The sequence below is a fragment of the Cucurbita moschata genome, unplaced genomic scaffold, assembly GCF_002738365.1.
Source record: "Cucurbita moschata cultivar Rifu unplaced genomic scaffold, Cmos_1.0 Cmo_Scf00023, whole genome shotgun sequence".
In the NCBI taxonomy this organism is placed as follows: Eukaryota; Viridiplantae; Streptophyta; class Magnoliopsida; order Cucurbitales; family Cucurbitaceae; genus Cucurbita; species Cucurbita moschata.
In genome coordinates, this window is record NW_019268539.1 from 1,573,020 (window position 1) to 1,586,348 (window position 13,329).

General features: G+C 33.3%; 2 protein-coding genes across 3 annotated transcripts in view; both read left to right on the forward strand.

Annotated features, from left to right (window-relative positions):
- The first annotated feature begins 1,732 nt into the window (after positions 1 to 1,732).
- Positions 1,733 to 8,567, forward strand: LOC111459973 (CBL-interacting serine/threonine-protein kinase 1-like). Of its 2 annotated transcripts, XM_023103048.1 has the most exons (12): positions 1,733 to 1,977; positions 2,415 to 2,477; positions 4,100 to 4,171; positions 4,256 to 4,363; positions 4,453 to 4,533; positions 4,908 to 5,087; positions 5,358 to 5,570; positions 6,156 to 6,263; positions 6,434 to 6,553; positions 7,463 to 7,528; positions 7,605 to 7,679; positions 8,429 to 8,567. In XM_023103048.1, the coding sequence occupies exons 1-12, from the start codon at positions 1,783 to 1,785 to the stop codon at positions 8,495 to 8,497; spliced, it is 1,350 nt and encodes a 449-aa protein (XP_022958816.1). In that variant the 5' UTR covers positions 1,733 to 1,782; the 3' UTR covers positions 8,498 to 8,567. The 2 variants fall into 2 exon arrangements, with proteins under 2 accessions (XP_022958816.1, XP_022958817.1); XM_023103049.1 differs by lacking the exon at positions 4,453 to 4,533.
- A 1,380-nt stretch (positions 8,568 to 9,947) lies between these two features.
- LOC111460326 (novel plant SNARE 13) overlaps positions 9,948 to 13,329 on the forward strand; it is a 7,629-nt gene continuing 4,247 nt past the window's right edge. Inside the window, exons 1-4 of the mRNA XM_023103546.1 lie at positions 9,948 to 10,358; positions 11,220 to 11,312; positions 11,571 to 11,664; positions 13,253 to 13,290. Coding sequence (XP_022959314.1) covers positions 10,282 to 10,358; positions 11,220 to 11,312; positions 11,571 to 11,664; positions 13,253 to 13,290 — 302 coding nt within the window. The 5' untranslated portion in view covers positions 9,948 to 10,281. The remainder of the gene's footprint in view (positions 10,359 to 11,219; positions 11,313 to 11,570; positions 11,665 to 13,252; positions 13,291 to 13,329) is intronic.

Below are 13,329 nucleotides of genomic sequence, written 5' to 3' on the forward strand. Positions count from 1 at the left end.
TCGGATTTAATTGATATTTTAATGAGTTTAAAAATATTTTGAATAAATTACAAATTTAGTCCCTATATTTTGATTAAATTTAGAATTTAGTCCCTCGTAAATTGTAATTTTAAAAAAAATATAGGGGCAAATGTGTAAATTAATCCAACAAATTTTGTTTTGTAATTAACGTAATTTCTAAGCAATTAAAAAGTAATTTCAAATCCATCCTAATTATAATATCTTTTATATTTATTATTATTATTATTTGAAAAGAACAATTAGCTTGCCCTAATTATAGATATATCACATGACAATCACATGGAAAGATATCTTGTAGTGTGTCGGGATTTGAGTTGAGTCGGGTCGAGATGCATTTTAGATTTAATATAATTATTCCGGTTATAAAATTCTTTAGTTCAGATAATTCTTATTTAATAATGAACCCGACCCAATTTAAATAAAATTATGAAATATTAAGTTATTGTAATGTTCGGTTGAGGAGGAGAACAAAACACTCTTGTCTACAAACCTTCCTGTAGCATACGCGTTTTAAAGCCTCGAGGGGAATCCCGAAAGAAAAAGCTCAAAAAGAACAATATCTGCTAGCAGTGGACATGGGCCGTTACCAAATAGTATTAAAGCCAAACATCGAACGATGTATTAGTCTTCTCGCTCTCTCGCCCTTCTTAGGGGTAGACACGAGGCGGTGTGCCAGTAAGGACGCTGGCCCCAAAGGGGTGGATTTGGTGAGGTCCCACATCGATTGGAGAAAGGAGAGTGCCAACGAGGACTTGGGTCCCGAAAGAAAGTATATCATTTTTTTAATGTTATTTTAAAGATTCCGACCATGGAGGAATGACGGAAAAAAAAAATAAATAGAGAATATATGGTAAATAAAATATGAGGCAGAGATCGGGATGAAAAATGTATATCGTTCCCGCTCTTTTGTCAATGGACATTTCTAGTAATATTCGATAATCTTTTATAAGTTAAGGTCGATTCGGGATCGCTTTTTCCGACGACATATTTTGAATATTTCTAAACAATTTAATTATACTTTTCTAAACGGTCGAAGTGTCATCTTTTTAGTATGGGCAAACCGAACCGAAACACGTGAAAGGAAGACGGTGGCCGGTCTCCACAAAAAAACGTGAGATGGAAGTTAATGATGGTGATGGGTCCATAAAAGATAAATTTTGTTGTGTGGATGCGACTTACTCGTGGTGGGCCTCTTTCTTTATTTCTTTATGGCCTCGCCACCACATAATTAAAAATTTAACCTCATCACCGTTCTAGTTAAGTTAGTGAACCGAACAACCCGAACAGAGTTCACAATCCAACCCAACCTAACCCTCTATTTTTCGAGTTGAGTTGTCGGATTTTTTTTTTTAATTATTTTAAAAAAAAATACTTATCCAGCGTAAATATTACATTAATAAATAAAATCATAACATTTAAATATCAAACAGAAGTTATAATAATTACAAATATCAAATATTCTTAATTTTTATAATAATTTTAAAAGTAGAGCGGGACTCAGTTGAGTTGAATTGTAACAGAAATAAACAAATTGGTAAATTTTTTAAAAATCCCAATTTTTTTTTTTTTTAATTTCTAATAAAAAATAAACACAAATTAATTGGATTGAATTTTTTAATATTTGTTTTTGGAAATATTTATCACCAAAGCATGTGGTTAGATTTAGAATTATAATAATATATATATATATATAAAGAGAGCGAGAGAGAGAGAGAGAGAGAGGAGAGAAGATAATTGGGAGAGAGGGCGGAGAGGGGTGAGATGGTGGGCGGCGGCGGCGAGGAAAATGAAGATCGGGCGGCGCGTGTGCGACTGGGGAAGTACGAGCTGGGGAAAACTCTGGGGCATGGGAACTTCGGAAAGGTCAAATTAGCTATCAATTTTGAAACGGATCAGCCTTTTGCTGTCAAGGTCCTCGACAAGACCAAGATCATCGACCTCAATATCTCCGATCAGGTCCTTCCCCTTCCTTCCTTCCAATTCTAACCCAACCGCTTCAAATCGTGTCAGAGTGTTCGGGTCTCTAACTCTTTTCAAGACACGATTATTCTTAATCTTCTCACATTTTAACATAAACAACTCAAATTTTTCCTCTCGAAATTATCTCTTCTTGTCACTCGACGACGGCCGATGACCAGAATAGTTCTCAATCTCGTCTCTTAACCAAATCCGAAATATTAGTTCATTGATGATCGACCCGAATTTCTATTAGTTTTAAAACTTTTTTCCGACATCAAGGACGTCCTAACCATTTGGTTCATAAATACTTTTGGTACAAAATTTTCACCATTCAATAAAGGGTAATATTGTAATTTTGAAGGATGGATAAATGAATTTTTGTTTTTTATTATATATTAATTAAGTTTTCTCTGGCATCCATTAAAACGGTGCAGTTTAAAAGGGAAATACGGACGCTGAAGCTTCTCAAGCATCCAAATATAGTGAGGCTACACGAGGTATTATTCGAATATAAATTTCCTTTTTAAATATTTTATTTCTATTTTCATTCAATTCATATATGATTTTACATTTTTACCCTCGGCTATGTTCTCCCTTCATTTTATCCTTGATTTTATTTTAATATTTATTAAATTTAATTAAAAATTTAATTTAAGGATAAATAAAAACTATTATTGGAACACGCAAAAAAAATGGTTGGTTGCTCACCCAAGATGTTGACTTTTATTTGCTCTTTTTTTTCCTTTTTAAACAGTGAAAAATAAATGCAAAATAATAATTATAAATATTAGAAATTAAATTTCATTTCCTTTTCTGTTTAATTGGTATGCATTTATTATTGAATTTCGATAAATGTAAGAGAAAATAATAATAATATAAATTTAAAATATGAAATTAGTCCATTTATTAGTGTTTTATATCTATTTTTATTAAATTTAATTTAAAATCAAAATTTTCTCTTAAAATTTCATCAGAATTATTTATTAATTAATAAAGAAAAAAATCATTTAAATATAATAAAAAACTAAAAACTGCTTGATTTCTAAATTTCTTTCAAATTTTTATTTAATAATTTATTTTCAAATATGACTTTAAAATAAAAACAGAATAAATTAAAATTAAAATTAAAATAATTTAAATCTGACGTGGATTTGGGTGGGTGGCTGTTTCAGTTCCACAATTTGGGGAGTTACGTGTCAAGATAATTGCTTGTTCTGGAAGAAATAATAATAATAAAAAATTTTAAAAAAATAATAATTATTATTATTATTGCTTGTGGTTTTCGTTTTACGTCTCGTGTTTCACGTACAGATGGGTGGAGTAACGGTTTCCCTTTTTGGCCCAATAAATTATAATTATTTTATGTCTGCCACGTCATCAGTTTAGTTAAACTATACTTTAATTTTAAATTTATATATTTTTAATGTTATTTAAATTTTTATAAATTTTTATTACTTTAATTTTTTAATATGAAAATTATAGGTGCTCACGGTTCGGTTCGAGAGCACTAAACCGAACCGAACAACGTCCAAGCGGTTCGCAACCTTCGGTTCAAATTCTTGTTTATATATAAAAATATTATTATTTTTTTTTTGGAATAAATAAATAAATTAATTAGTTTAATGATTGAAAATAGAATTTAAAATATAAAATTAAACTTTAAATTTTTTTAAAAAATTTTAAATAATATATATACTAAATTAATTAATAAAAAATTAAAATTATTTCAAAAAATTGGATACAATGTTTCTAAAATTAATAATTAAAAGATAATAAATGATCAATTTACACTTATTAATAAAAGAATTAAAATTAATTTTAAAAAATAAATGCAATGTATCTAGAAATTTATTATTTAACATAATTGAATTATAATTACTAAAAATAACCCATTCTAAATTAATTATAATTATAATTAATTAGCTAAATACATTATTTAATGAATTGCTTGTTTCAGCCGTTACTATATTGTATCAATTCATTGCCTTTTATATTATTTATGTTTATAAAGACTTGGAATCTTTTAATTAACATTTATCCAAAAATAAATAAATAAATAAATATAATAACTTTATTTTTTAAAATAATTAATCGTAATTACTGTTTATATTTCACGCAGGTGTTGGCCAGTAAAAGCAAAATTTACATGGTTCTCGAGTATGTGAACGGGGGAGAATTGTTTAATAGAATCGTAAGTTTAACGTCTTATTTACTGAGTTGTACCCGAGTTAGCTTAAATGCTGGATTTGACATTCTACGATCGTTAATGATTTAGGCATCCAACGGGAAGCTGTCGGAAGATCGAGGTAGAAAAATCTTCCAACAGTTAATTGACGGTGTGAGTCACTGCCATTGGAAAGGCGTTTACCATAGGGATCTTAAGGTACGTTAATTCAAAGTTACCGTCGGTAGATATAAGGTTTCGTATTTTTGGCTTTGATTCATTTTGTTTTTTTTTGTTATACTATGTAGCTTGAGAACATATTGGTTGATGCGAAGGGAAATATTAAGATATCTGATTTTGGCTTAAGTGCATTACCCGAGCATTTAAGGGTAAGTAGTAAGCCACCATGGTTTGAATAGTAGCTAAGACGACCTTACATTCTCGTGCTCTCGTGCCCTGTTTTTCGACTTCCTCGCTCTCTATGTTTTCTCTCGCTCTTGCTCCTTCTCACATCGAGAACTTGCTTCGGGAAAAGAAGGAACGAGGGCAAGAGGCAACATACGAGCTAGAGGGATATCGAAATGTAATGATTCGATATTCTAAAACCTTTGATTGATCTGGGCTCGTTACCATATAAATGCTTACATCATTTTGACGTAAACATGCGTATGATAATGGGTCCGAATCGGTCTAGGGTTTTAGAAAGTCGAGTCGTTGCACGAAACAAATGAAAAAATTGTTAACCCTTGCCCTAATTGCGTAGAATGATGGCTTGCTTCACACCACGTGCGGAAGCCCAAACTACGTGGCACCTGAGATTCTAGCTAACCGAGGGTATGATGGTGCGGCCTCTGATGTTTGGTCTTGTGGGGTTATCTTATACGTAATTCTTACTGGATCGCTTCCTTTCGAAGATAGAAATTTGTGCGTCCTTTACAATAAGGTAACTACGTAATATTCTTTAATTCCGTTCAATCATGTATCCATTGCGTCACTACATGAGGTAAAATAACACTTTTAGCTCCTAAACATTAGTCAAAATAACAATTTGGTCCTTGAACTTTAGTTTTATAACAATATAGTCCACGTACTTTCAATTCTTGAACGTTCGTAGAAATAACAATCTAATCCTTGAACTTAAGTTTATTACGATTTAGCCCGTGTACTTTTGTTTATAACGATTTTGCAACGATTTTCCGTGTTGGAATTTCAGATCTTGAAGGGTGAAACGCAGCTACCCAAATGGCTATCACAAGGGGCTCAAAATTTGATCAAAAGGATTCTTGATCCTAACCCTATTTCTCGGATAACTATGGCAAGTATCAAAATGGACGAGTGGTTTAGAAAGGATTACAATCCAGCCTACCTTGACGATGACGAGGAGGATATAAACACTCAAAGTGAGGCCATCCCGACGCATCAAGAGGTAAGGCTCGTCGATTTAGGTTTGTCGTTGGTACAAGAATTTATTCGAGGAACCCATCATAATTAGAGATGTCCCGAGACAAGACGGGGATAGGGAAGCTATTTTAGCCCCATCTCTGCGAAATTTTCCATTTATTTTCACGAAAATTAGGTTTTCTGCCGGAAATTTTTTTCTTGTTTTTATATAAAACATCCCCGTAAATCCAATAGTATTTCGGGGGTGAGGACGAGAATAGGAAATACAATCTCCACTCCTGCCCCTGTTTAGCTAACAGAGTGAGGTCTCTCCCACCTCGTTTGGAGCCGGTCCCTACGAGTTAAATGGATATCTCTAGTTACAATGTCACTAACCGTCTTGAACAGCTAGACACATGAGAGAGAAACTACAAAAGTATATCAAATTTATTGATACGTCTCGTATCTACTTCTAATGATTATTAAACATCTGGTCTCGTTATCTTAATGTTTGTGAGAAACAAACGATATCTCGAACAGTAGCCACGTTGTGACAACTTCAATTGAGTAATTTTAGGTTACCCAGCTCGGTTAACTGATTTTAACACGTGTGTTTTGGGTTTTGGGCCAGCCATCTTATCTCGAGGAAAGGAGTCCGAGATCTCCCACGACTATAAACGCTTTTGAACTGATTGGAATGTCATCATGTCTAGATCTTTCAGGCTTATTTGAGAAAGAGGTGAGCATGAAATGATATTACATTGTTATTATTTTATTTAAACTATATTGTAAAATTAATGCAATGATATCCCTTTGTTAATTGTTATTATTTTAATTAAACTATATTGTAAAATTAATGCAATGTGACAGTTATGATTTTAATTAAACTATATTGTAAAATTAATGCAGGATATTTCTGAGAGGAAGATTAGATTTACAACCATTCACTCAGCCAAAGAAGACATCCTCAATCGGATGGAGGATCTTGTCAAAGAAATGGGGTTTCTTGTCCACAAGAAAGAAGGAAGGGTTAGTAACTTTTTAAACGTTTTATTTACCTTTAGAATTGATATCGGGTCGAGGGTCGTAGAAAATTAGGCTCGTAAGTGAGGTGAGGTACTTCTTTCTGTTTGAAAATGGGTCGACCTGTTCCTAGCTGAAGTTGGTTTGGTACGAGAAGCTTTCGTTATCTCAATAAAGAAAGTCGAGTATCCGACCTGACTATAGACTCTTTCTTTTTGACCTACTCGACCCTTTAGTATCCCGAGAACAAGTTTCTCCGGACCCTTTAGTAGATCGTGAGTGGGTTTGTTGTCATCGTCCTTTTTCCTATTACCCTTTTCTATCATAAGAGAATATAGTGTTTTAAGTGATCATGTATGGACTGAAAGCGAGCGGAATTGTGTGGGTTGAGACTTAGATACTCGACAAGACCGAAATCATGACCTAGATAAACATGTAGGATACGGAACGATATGGTTACCAATTGGTGCCTACATTTTTTAGGTTATTGATGAATTAATAGGATGCTCGGATAAGTTTTCTTTTTCTTTGTAATGTTTACCGTAATTCCTTTATAGCCCAGGCCTAAAATTTAGGGTTTTTAGACACGAACATTCCAATTGCATACCCACTACTCGAGAATAAGTTATGACATGTTCGGGAGTGATTTTTAAACAGTTAAAATCGTTTTTACCATATTCAAAATCATCCCAACAAATGTCGTTTCTGATGGTCAAACATGAAATTGACTTTCGAACTAACACGTTTCAAAGTGATTTTAAATACAACGATGCTAATCTTAACCATTTCAATCACTCTCAAACACACTCTTCGAGCCAATTGTTTGTTTTTTTATAAAGATTTCGAGTCTCGGGTTTCGGGTTTTGGACGGTGAAATTAGGGTTTACTTTTGAAGCTATTTTGTGTTGTTTTCAGTTGAAAGTAATGAGAGAGCACAAGGGGCAGAATGGTGTGGCCATTATACTTTCAGTATCAGCAAAGGTAAATTTGAACCTTAAATTGTTCTAATTATATTATTATTATTTATTTATTTATTTTTTTTTTTTTTTTTTTGTAGGTTTTTGAGATAAGCCCTTCACTATATGTTATAGAATTAAGAAAGGTGCAAGGAGAATCATCTTCATATAGACAGGTGCCCTTTCTTCCTTTCTCGAGATACGTTATTTTACTCTTTAACCTAATCGGTGGTTCGATTTTGTTCGATAAGCTATCTTTTGTAGTTTTCGGGTTTTGACATTTATGCTCATTTCCTTCTGATTTTCTTACTAAGATTTCACGGTTCTTCCACAAAAGTTTGAATTCTTAATCAAATTTTAAAAAAACATGTCGGGTTGTGTGAGAGTCCCACATTGGTTGGAGAGGAGAACGAAACACCCTTTGTAAGGGTTTGGAAACCTTCCCCTAGCAGACGCGTTTTAAAGCCTTGAGGGAAAACCCATAAGAGAAAGCCCAAAGATGACAATATTTGTTAGCAGTGGGCCTGAGTCGTTACAAATGGTATCAAAGCCAAATACCGAACTATGTGCCAGTGAGGAGGTTGTTCCCCGAAGGGGGTGTGCCAGTAAGGACACTAGGCCCCGAAAGGGGGTGGATTGTGAGAGTCCCACATTGATTGGGGAAGAGAACAAAATACCATTTATGAGGGTGTGAAAACCTTCCCCTACATTTTAAAGCCTCGAGGGAAAGCCTAAAAGAGAAAGCCCAAAAAGGACAATCTCTGCTAGTTGTGAGTCTGGGTCGTTACAGGTTGTTTGGAGCACTGGCTCGAAGAAATCAAAGTCAAGCGAGAATAAAAAAACATTAACATCGAGACAGGGCTAAAAACGTTACTTCTTGCAATTTTTACCAAACGGGACCTAACGTTATGCTAAAAACGTGCAGCTATGTAAAATATTATCAAGTGATTTAGGCATCCCGTCGAGACAGGGCTCAGTGATGGCAAGTGGCTAATAGACTATGGTCGTCTATATATTTGTTATTTGTGGGATCACACAGAAAATTGTAATTTTAATTATAAAATTGGTGATTATATATATAGTCTTATCATTAATAAATCTAAAATTTGTCTTTATCATTAATTCGCATCTAACTTTGAAAAATAATATAATAACATTAAAAAATATACATAATATAAATATATTAGTGATGCCCGAATAAATGAAAGATATATGAATGAACGGAGACTACATTTAAATGAAAGTGATAATGAGAATATGATGACTAAAAAAATTAAAAAAAAGAATGTCACGACCTATAAAAAAAAATACACTTTTTTTTTTTTTTTTATTTCTTGCCGATAAGAGGCGGTGGTAGTTTCCGACTACACCGACCATACAAAAGTGGAGTAGAGTGAGGGTATTTCGGTCATTTTCATATGTCACGAAAATTTGGAAAGAAATCCCAATTAAACAGTCAAAAAAATACTTTTGCTGACTTTTAATCGGGAATTGTGCAAAAATATCCATAAATTCAAGTTAGTTGAATAATTAATTATTGAATACCTTATAAAAATTCATAAATTTGAATAAAAATCATTATCATTTTTTTAATTAAATTCTTTAAAATTTGAACCGCATATATATATTTTTTTTAATAATTTATTGATATATGATAAATAATTTTGAACAGAAAAAATAAATTTATCGATAGGAAAATTATATAATTTTTTTTATACATACGTACATACGTACGTATGTATATATATATATACATACACATTTATATACACATATATATACACATATATATACATATATATACAGGGACGAGTTCTTTGTACATACACACAGATAGATAGATTATATATATTTTGTATGTATAATGTATGTATATATATATATATTGTTTGTACACATCCCGTTTCCACTCCGGTTTCAATCTTCGTTCTTGTGAAAAATTTCATTTATTTTTCCGAGGAACGAATTCCTTGTAGGTAACAAAATTTATTTATTTAAAAAAAGGGAGTGGAGCGGAGATTTGAACATGGTCGGAGGCTAAAACGGGTTCCCATTTTCTCCTTTAGTAACAAGAATTTTGATCCCGGTTAAAATGAGTTAGATAGAAGTTTATAAAATTTTTAATCTACATCGAACGGTTGACGTGGTGAACGGTGTGACGGTGACGGGTTTAAAATGGTGGGCGGAGAGAAAGGAAAAGACAAAAATGCCCTCCAATCAAACCCAACCCAAAGGGGGACCCTTGTTTGACCTTTTTAACGAAGAGTCGATGGCAACGGCAACACGGCGCTCTGTTTTCTGCGTCTGTTTCTAAAATTCCCTCAGCCGCTAATTAATTAATTAATATTCCTTCTTTGTAACTTAATTCCAAATTTATTAAATTATTTAATTTTATTAATTTTTTAATTTATGAACTGCCCGTTGCCCGCTGCCCATTGCCATTCGCCAGCCTATCTCTCATATTCTCTCTCTCTTTCTTTTCCTCCATGTTCTTCCTCTCTCTCCTCCATCCCCATTTTCGTGAATCAGAGTTCTTCCACTTCCGCCTTTAATTTTGTTTTGAATTCCGCTTTGCGTTCTTCGATTCTCTCTTCCATCTTGCTTTTCACCATTTTTTTGTTTTCCTTTTTGATTACACCAAGTTTACTTCCACTCCCACTAGGGTTCGTTCGGATTATTATTTTTTTTCCTTTTTTACTTTACTTGGATTCCATGCTGTTTCGAATTCTGTAGATGCAATAAACTGTATAGATTGTTGCAACTTACACTTCCGGCGAGATGACCAGCGGCTTGCAGATGAATCCTCAGTTAGAGCAGATCCATGGTGAAATTCGTGACAATTTTCGGGCGCTTTCGTATGTTTTATTCACCTTACTCTTGATTTTCTTCGTTTTTTGTGTTAATGTCGGTTCTTGTGCTTTTGCTTTACGTTTTTCTATCTGTAGCTCCTTTTTCTTTGCGTAAAACTCACGACCAATTCACAGTAGGTATTTCTCCTATTCGATTGTGTAATTTGTTTTTGGAAGTGATACTAGTTGAGAGACTTGTGTTCCTTCCTCGATCTTATTCCTCGTAGGAGTTAAACCACAAAAAGTGATGTTGTTAACACTTGTCGGGGAATTCTAGAATCCTACCATCAGTAAAACCTCCTCTTTGGGGATTTGGAGAAGAACTTAGGGCTCATTTGAAAATGTTTTGTTTCTAATATTATGCTGATTTACTAAAACTACCTTTTTTTGTTTTCGTAATATAATTAAGAAAAATGAAGTTTTGAAACTCCCTCGTTTTATTTTGTTTAAATTTGAGTGATTTCTAATCCTCTTTTTTGAAAAGTGAAAATTAAACCACAAAATGTAGGCGAGCTTAACTTTCTTAAAGAACAGAAAACTTTAAACAAAGTCCTTGTGTAATGGAATCTTGAGTAGATTAAGTGCTAAGTACTGTGAATCCGTGGAGCTAAGGTCATACGCATGGTTCTCTAAATTTCTCTATTAAATTGGATGACACTAGCTCGATGAGAACCTTAGAGCGTACAAGTCTTTGAAGTTGATACCATTTATTCAATATCATCCTAAACTTAGTCCTAAATTTGGTTGATTGTGTGGCAATGCTGCAATATCACTTGAAGTTGTTTCCATTTATTGAATATCAGCATTCTTGTGTTTATCCTATGTATCTGCATTATGATATCCTCTTTGATTTCTACTGTCTCTCAGAAATGGGTTTCAAAGACTGGATAATATCAGAGATTCCAGTAGACAAAGTAAGCAGTTGGAGGAGCTCACAGGAAAGATGAGAGAATGTAAAAGGTATGGTAAAACCAGCCCATGATTCTTTGAGCATGTGGGAGCTTCTCTTGTTGAATTATAAAGAAAATTGCTGTTTGAGTCATGCTTACATAGCCTCTGCATTGAGTACTGGAATCATAGACTACTTTAGGTGCTGGCTAAACATGTAAATTGAGAAAAAATGAAGCTCAATTGACATGTTTCCTAGTTTATTAATGTTTTTTTGTAAATATTTTTTATAGTTCTGGTTTTAGTCACAAAATGGAGCTATTCTTGCAGATTAATTAAAGATTTTGACCGTGAACTCAAGGATGAAGAGAGTAAAAATCCACCGGAAGTGAATAAGCAGCTCAACGATGAGAAGCAATCAATGGTTAGTTAATTGTTATTTTAACTTTCGAACGCTCTAGGGAAGAAAGTAGCTGTATAAAGCTTGACGGTTAACAGCTTAACTGAACCAATATGAGTCATCTGATATTTTGATTGAGGTTTCCAAATCATTAGCTAGAGTGTGGATTGATTTGTAATTTAATGCATGATGTATCACAATGTATTCAGTATAGAAGATGCAGTTTTCAATCTCCTTTCATGAGCCATTTGACTCAAGATTCATAGGAGAATGAGATGACAATATTAGATGTGTGTATGCACCAGATCTGTCTAAGAGAATTTTTATCAGTTGCGATAAGTTTGTTAACAGAACTGGTAGTACCAGGTCTATTATTATTTTAGAGAATGGCAAAGAGTGCCAAAGCACTGTACAAACTACCTAGCCAATTCCCAATTATCCAAGTTGGGTCTTTTTACGTAGAGTGAATAGGTGAATACCAAATACTTGTTTCTATGGGTGTTCACGGGTTGGATTGTTTTTATACGAAGTATATTTTGCCCTAAATATGAAAAATATGTAGAAAGTGGAAAGGCCTAGATTGTTTGTTCTTCCACTGCTCTTTGCCAAGTCCAGTTGAGAAAATCTTTGGAGGATCACCAATTCTGTATCAGAGTTGCCCCTCTGCTGTGGTGGGACGCAAGGCAAGACAATTTCGCTGATTGCTGTCTGCATTTCTGTTTTTTGGGAGATTAGGAAACCTAGGAGTTGGATTATTTACGTGGACAAGAGGTAATATAGAGGAGTTATGGGATTATCTGCCTTTAAATGCCCTTTTCTTTTCATGAGTTATTTGTATCTGTTTGTCAGATTGCTCGCAGTTCAATTTTAGGATAGAATAATTATCACTCAAAATGGTTGTTTGAATGGAGGCATCATGCATTGTCTATTGTTTGTTGTCAACAGCCTTGGTCGTAATTTTAGAAAACATTTTATGTGTTTTACGTTCATGCTGGATAGAATACTGATTTCAAAATGAAGCACAAAATCTAGTTTATATATATATATATATAGAACTTGAGACATCTCTGAGTTTTTTTATTTCTAACTGCTCTGGGCGTCCTTGTGTCAATTGCAGGAGCATTGAGAGGATGGAGAATTGTAGCGATGTAGTTATATGAACCGACAAAAATATACATTATTTAGAAAAAAGAACTGGGAAACATATGAATTGGCTTATTGATTTAGGAAGCCTTAGTTGTCATTATTTCATCTAGCATTGGGTTCAGCTTGCCTCTAACAAAGATGTCGGAACATTATTTGATTATTGAGGATTTTAGTCTCCTGTTGCTTGTTGATAAAAGTGTACTTTTTTAATGTGTTTTTTCCTCGAGTATTGGACTTTGGAACGAGTTTACCTTTATAATTGATAATGTTGTCTATACCCTGCGAGTTACATATATCACTTGTTGATGTTGCATGATAGAATTTTGCCAGCGATCTTTTTTATTGCTCTACATATTTTTCGTGAGCAACCTGTATTTACAGTGGTTTAGAAGTTTAATTAATCTTCTGCTTATTATTATTTTTTTAAAAAGTGATCTTGTACTTATTACAATAGTTTCATTTGCAGATCAAAGAGCTGAATTCATTTGTTGCACTGAGGAAAACGTAAGCCCTCCCTTTTTTTTTTTTTTTTTTTTTTTTTTT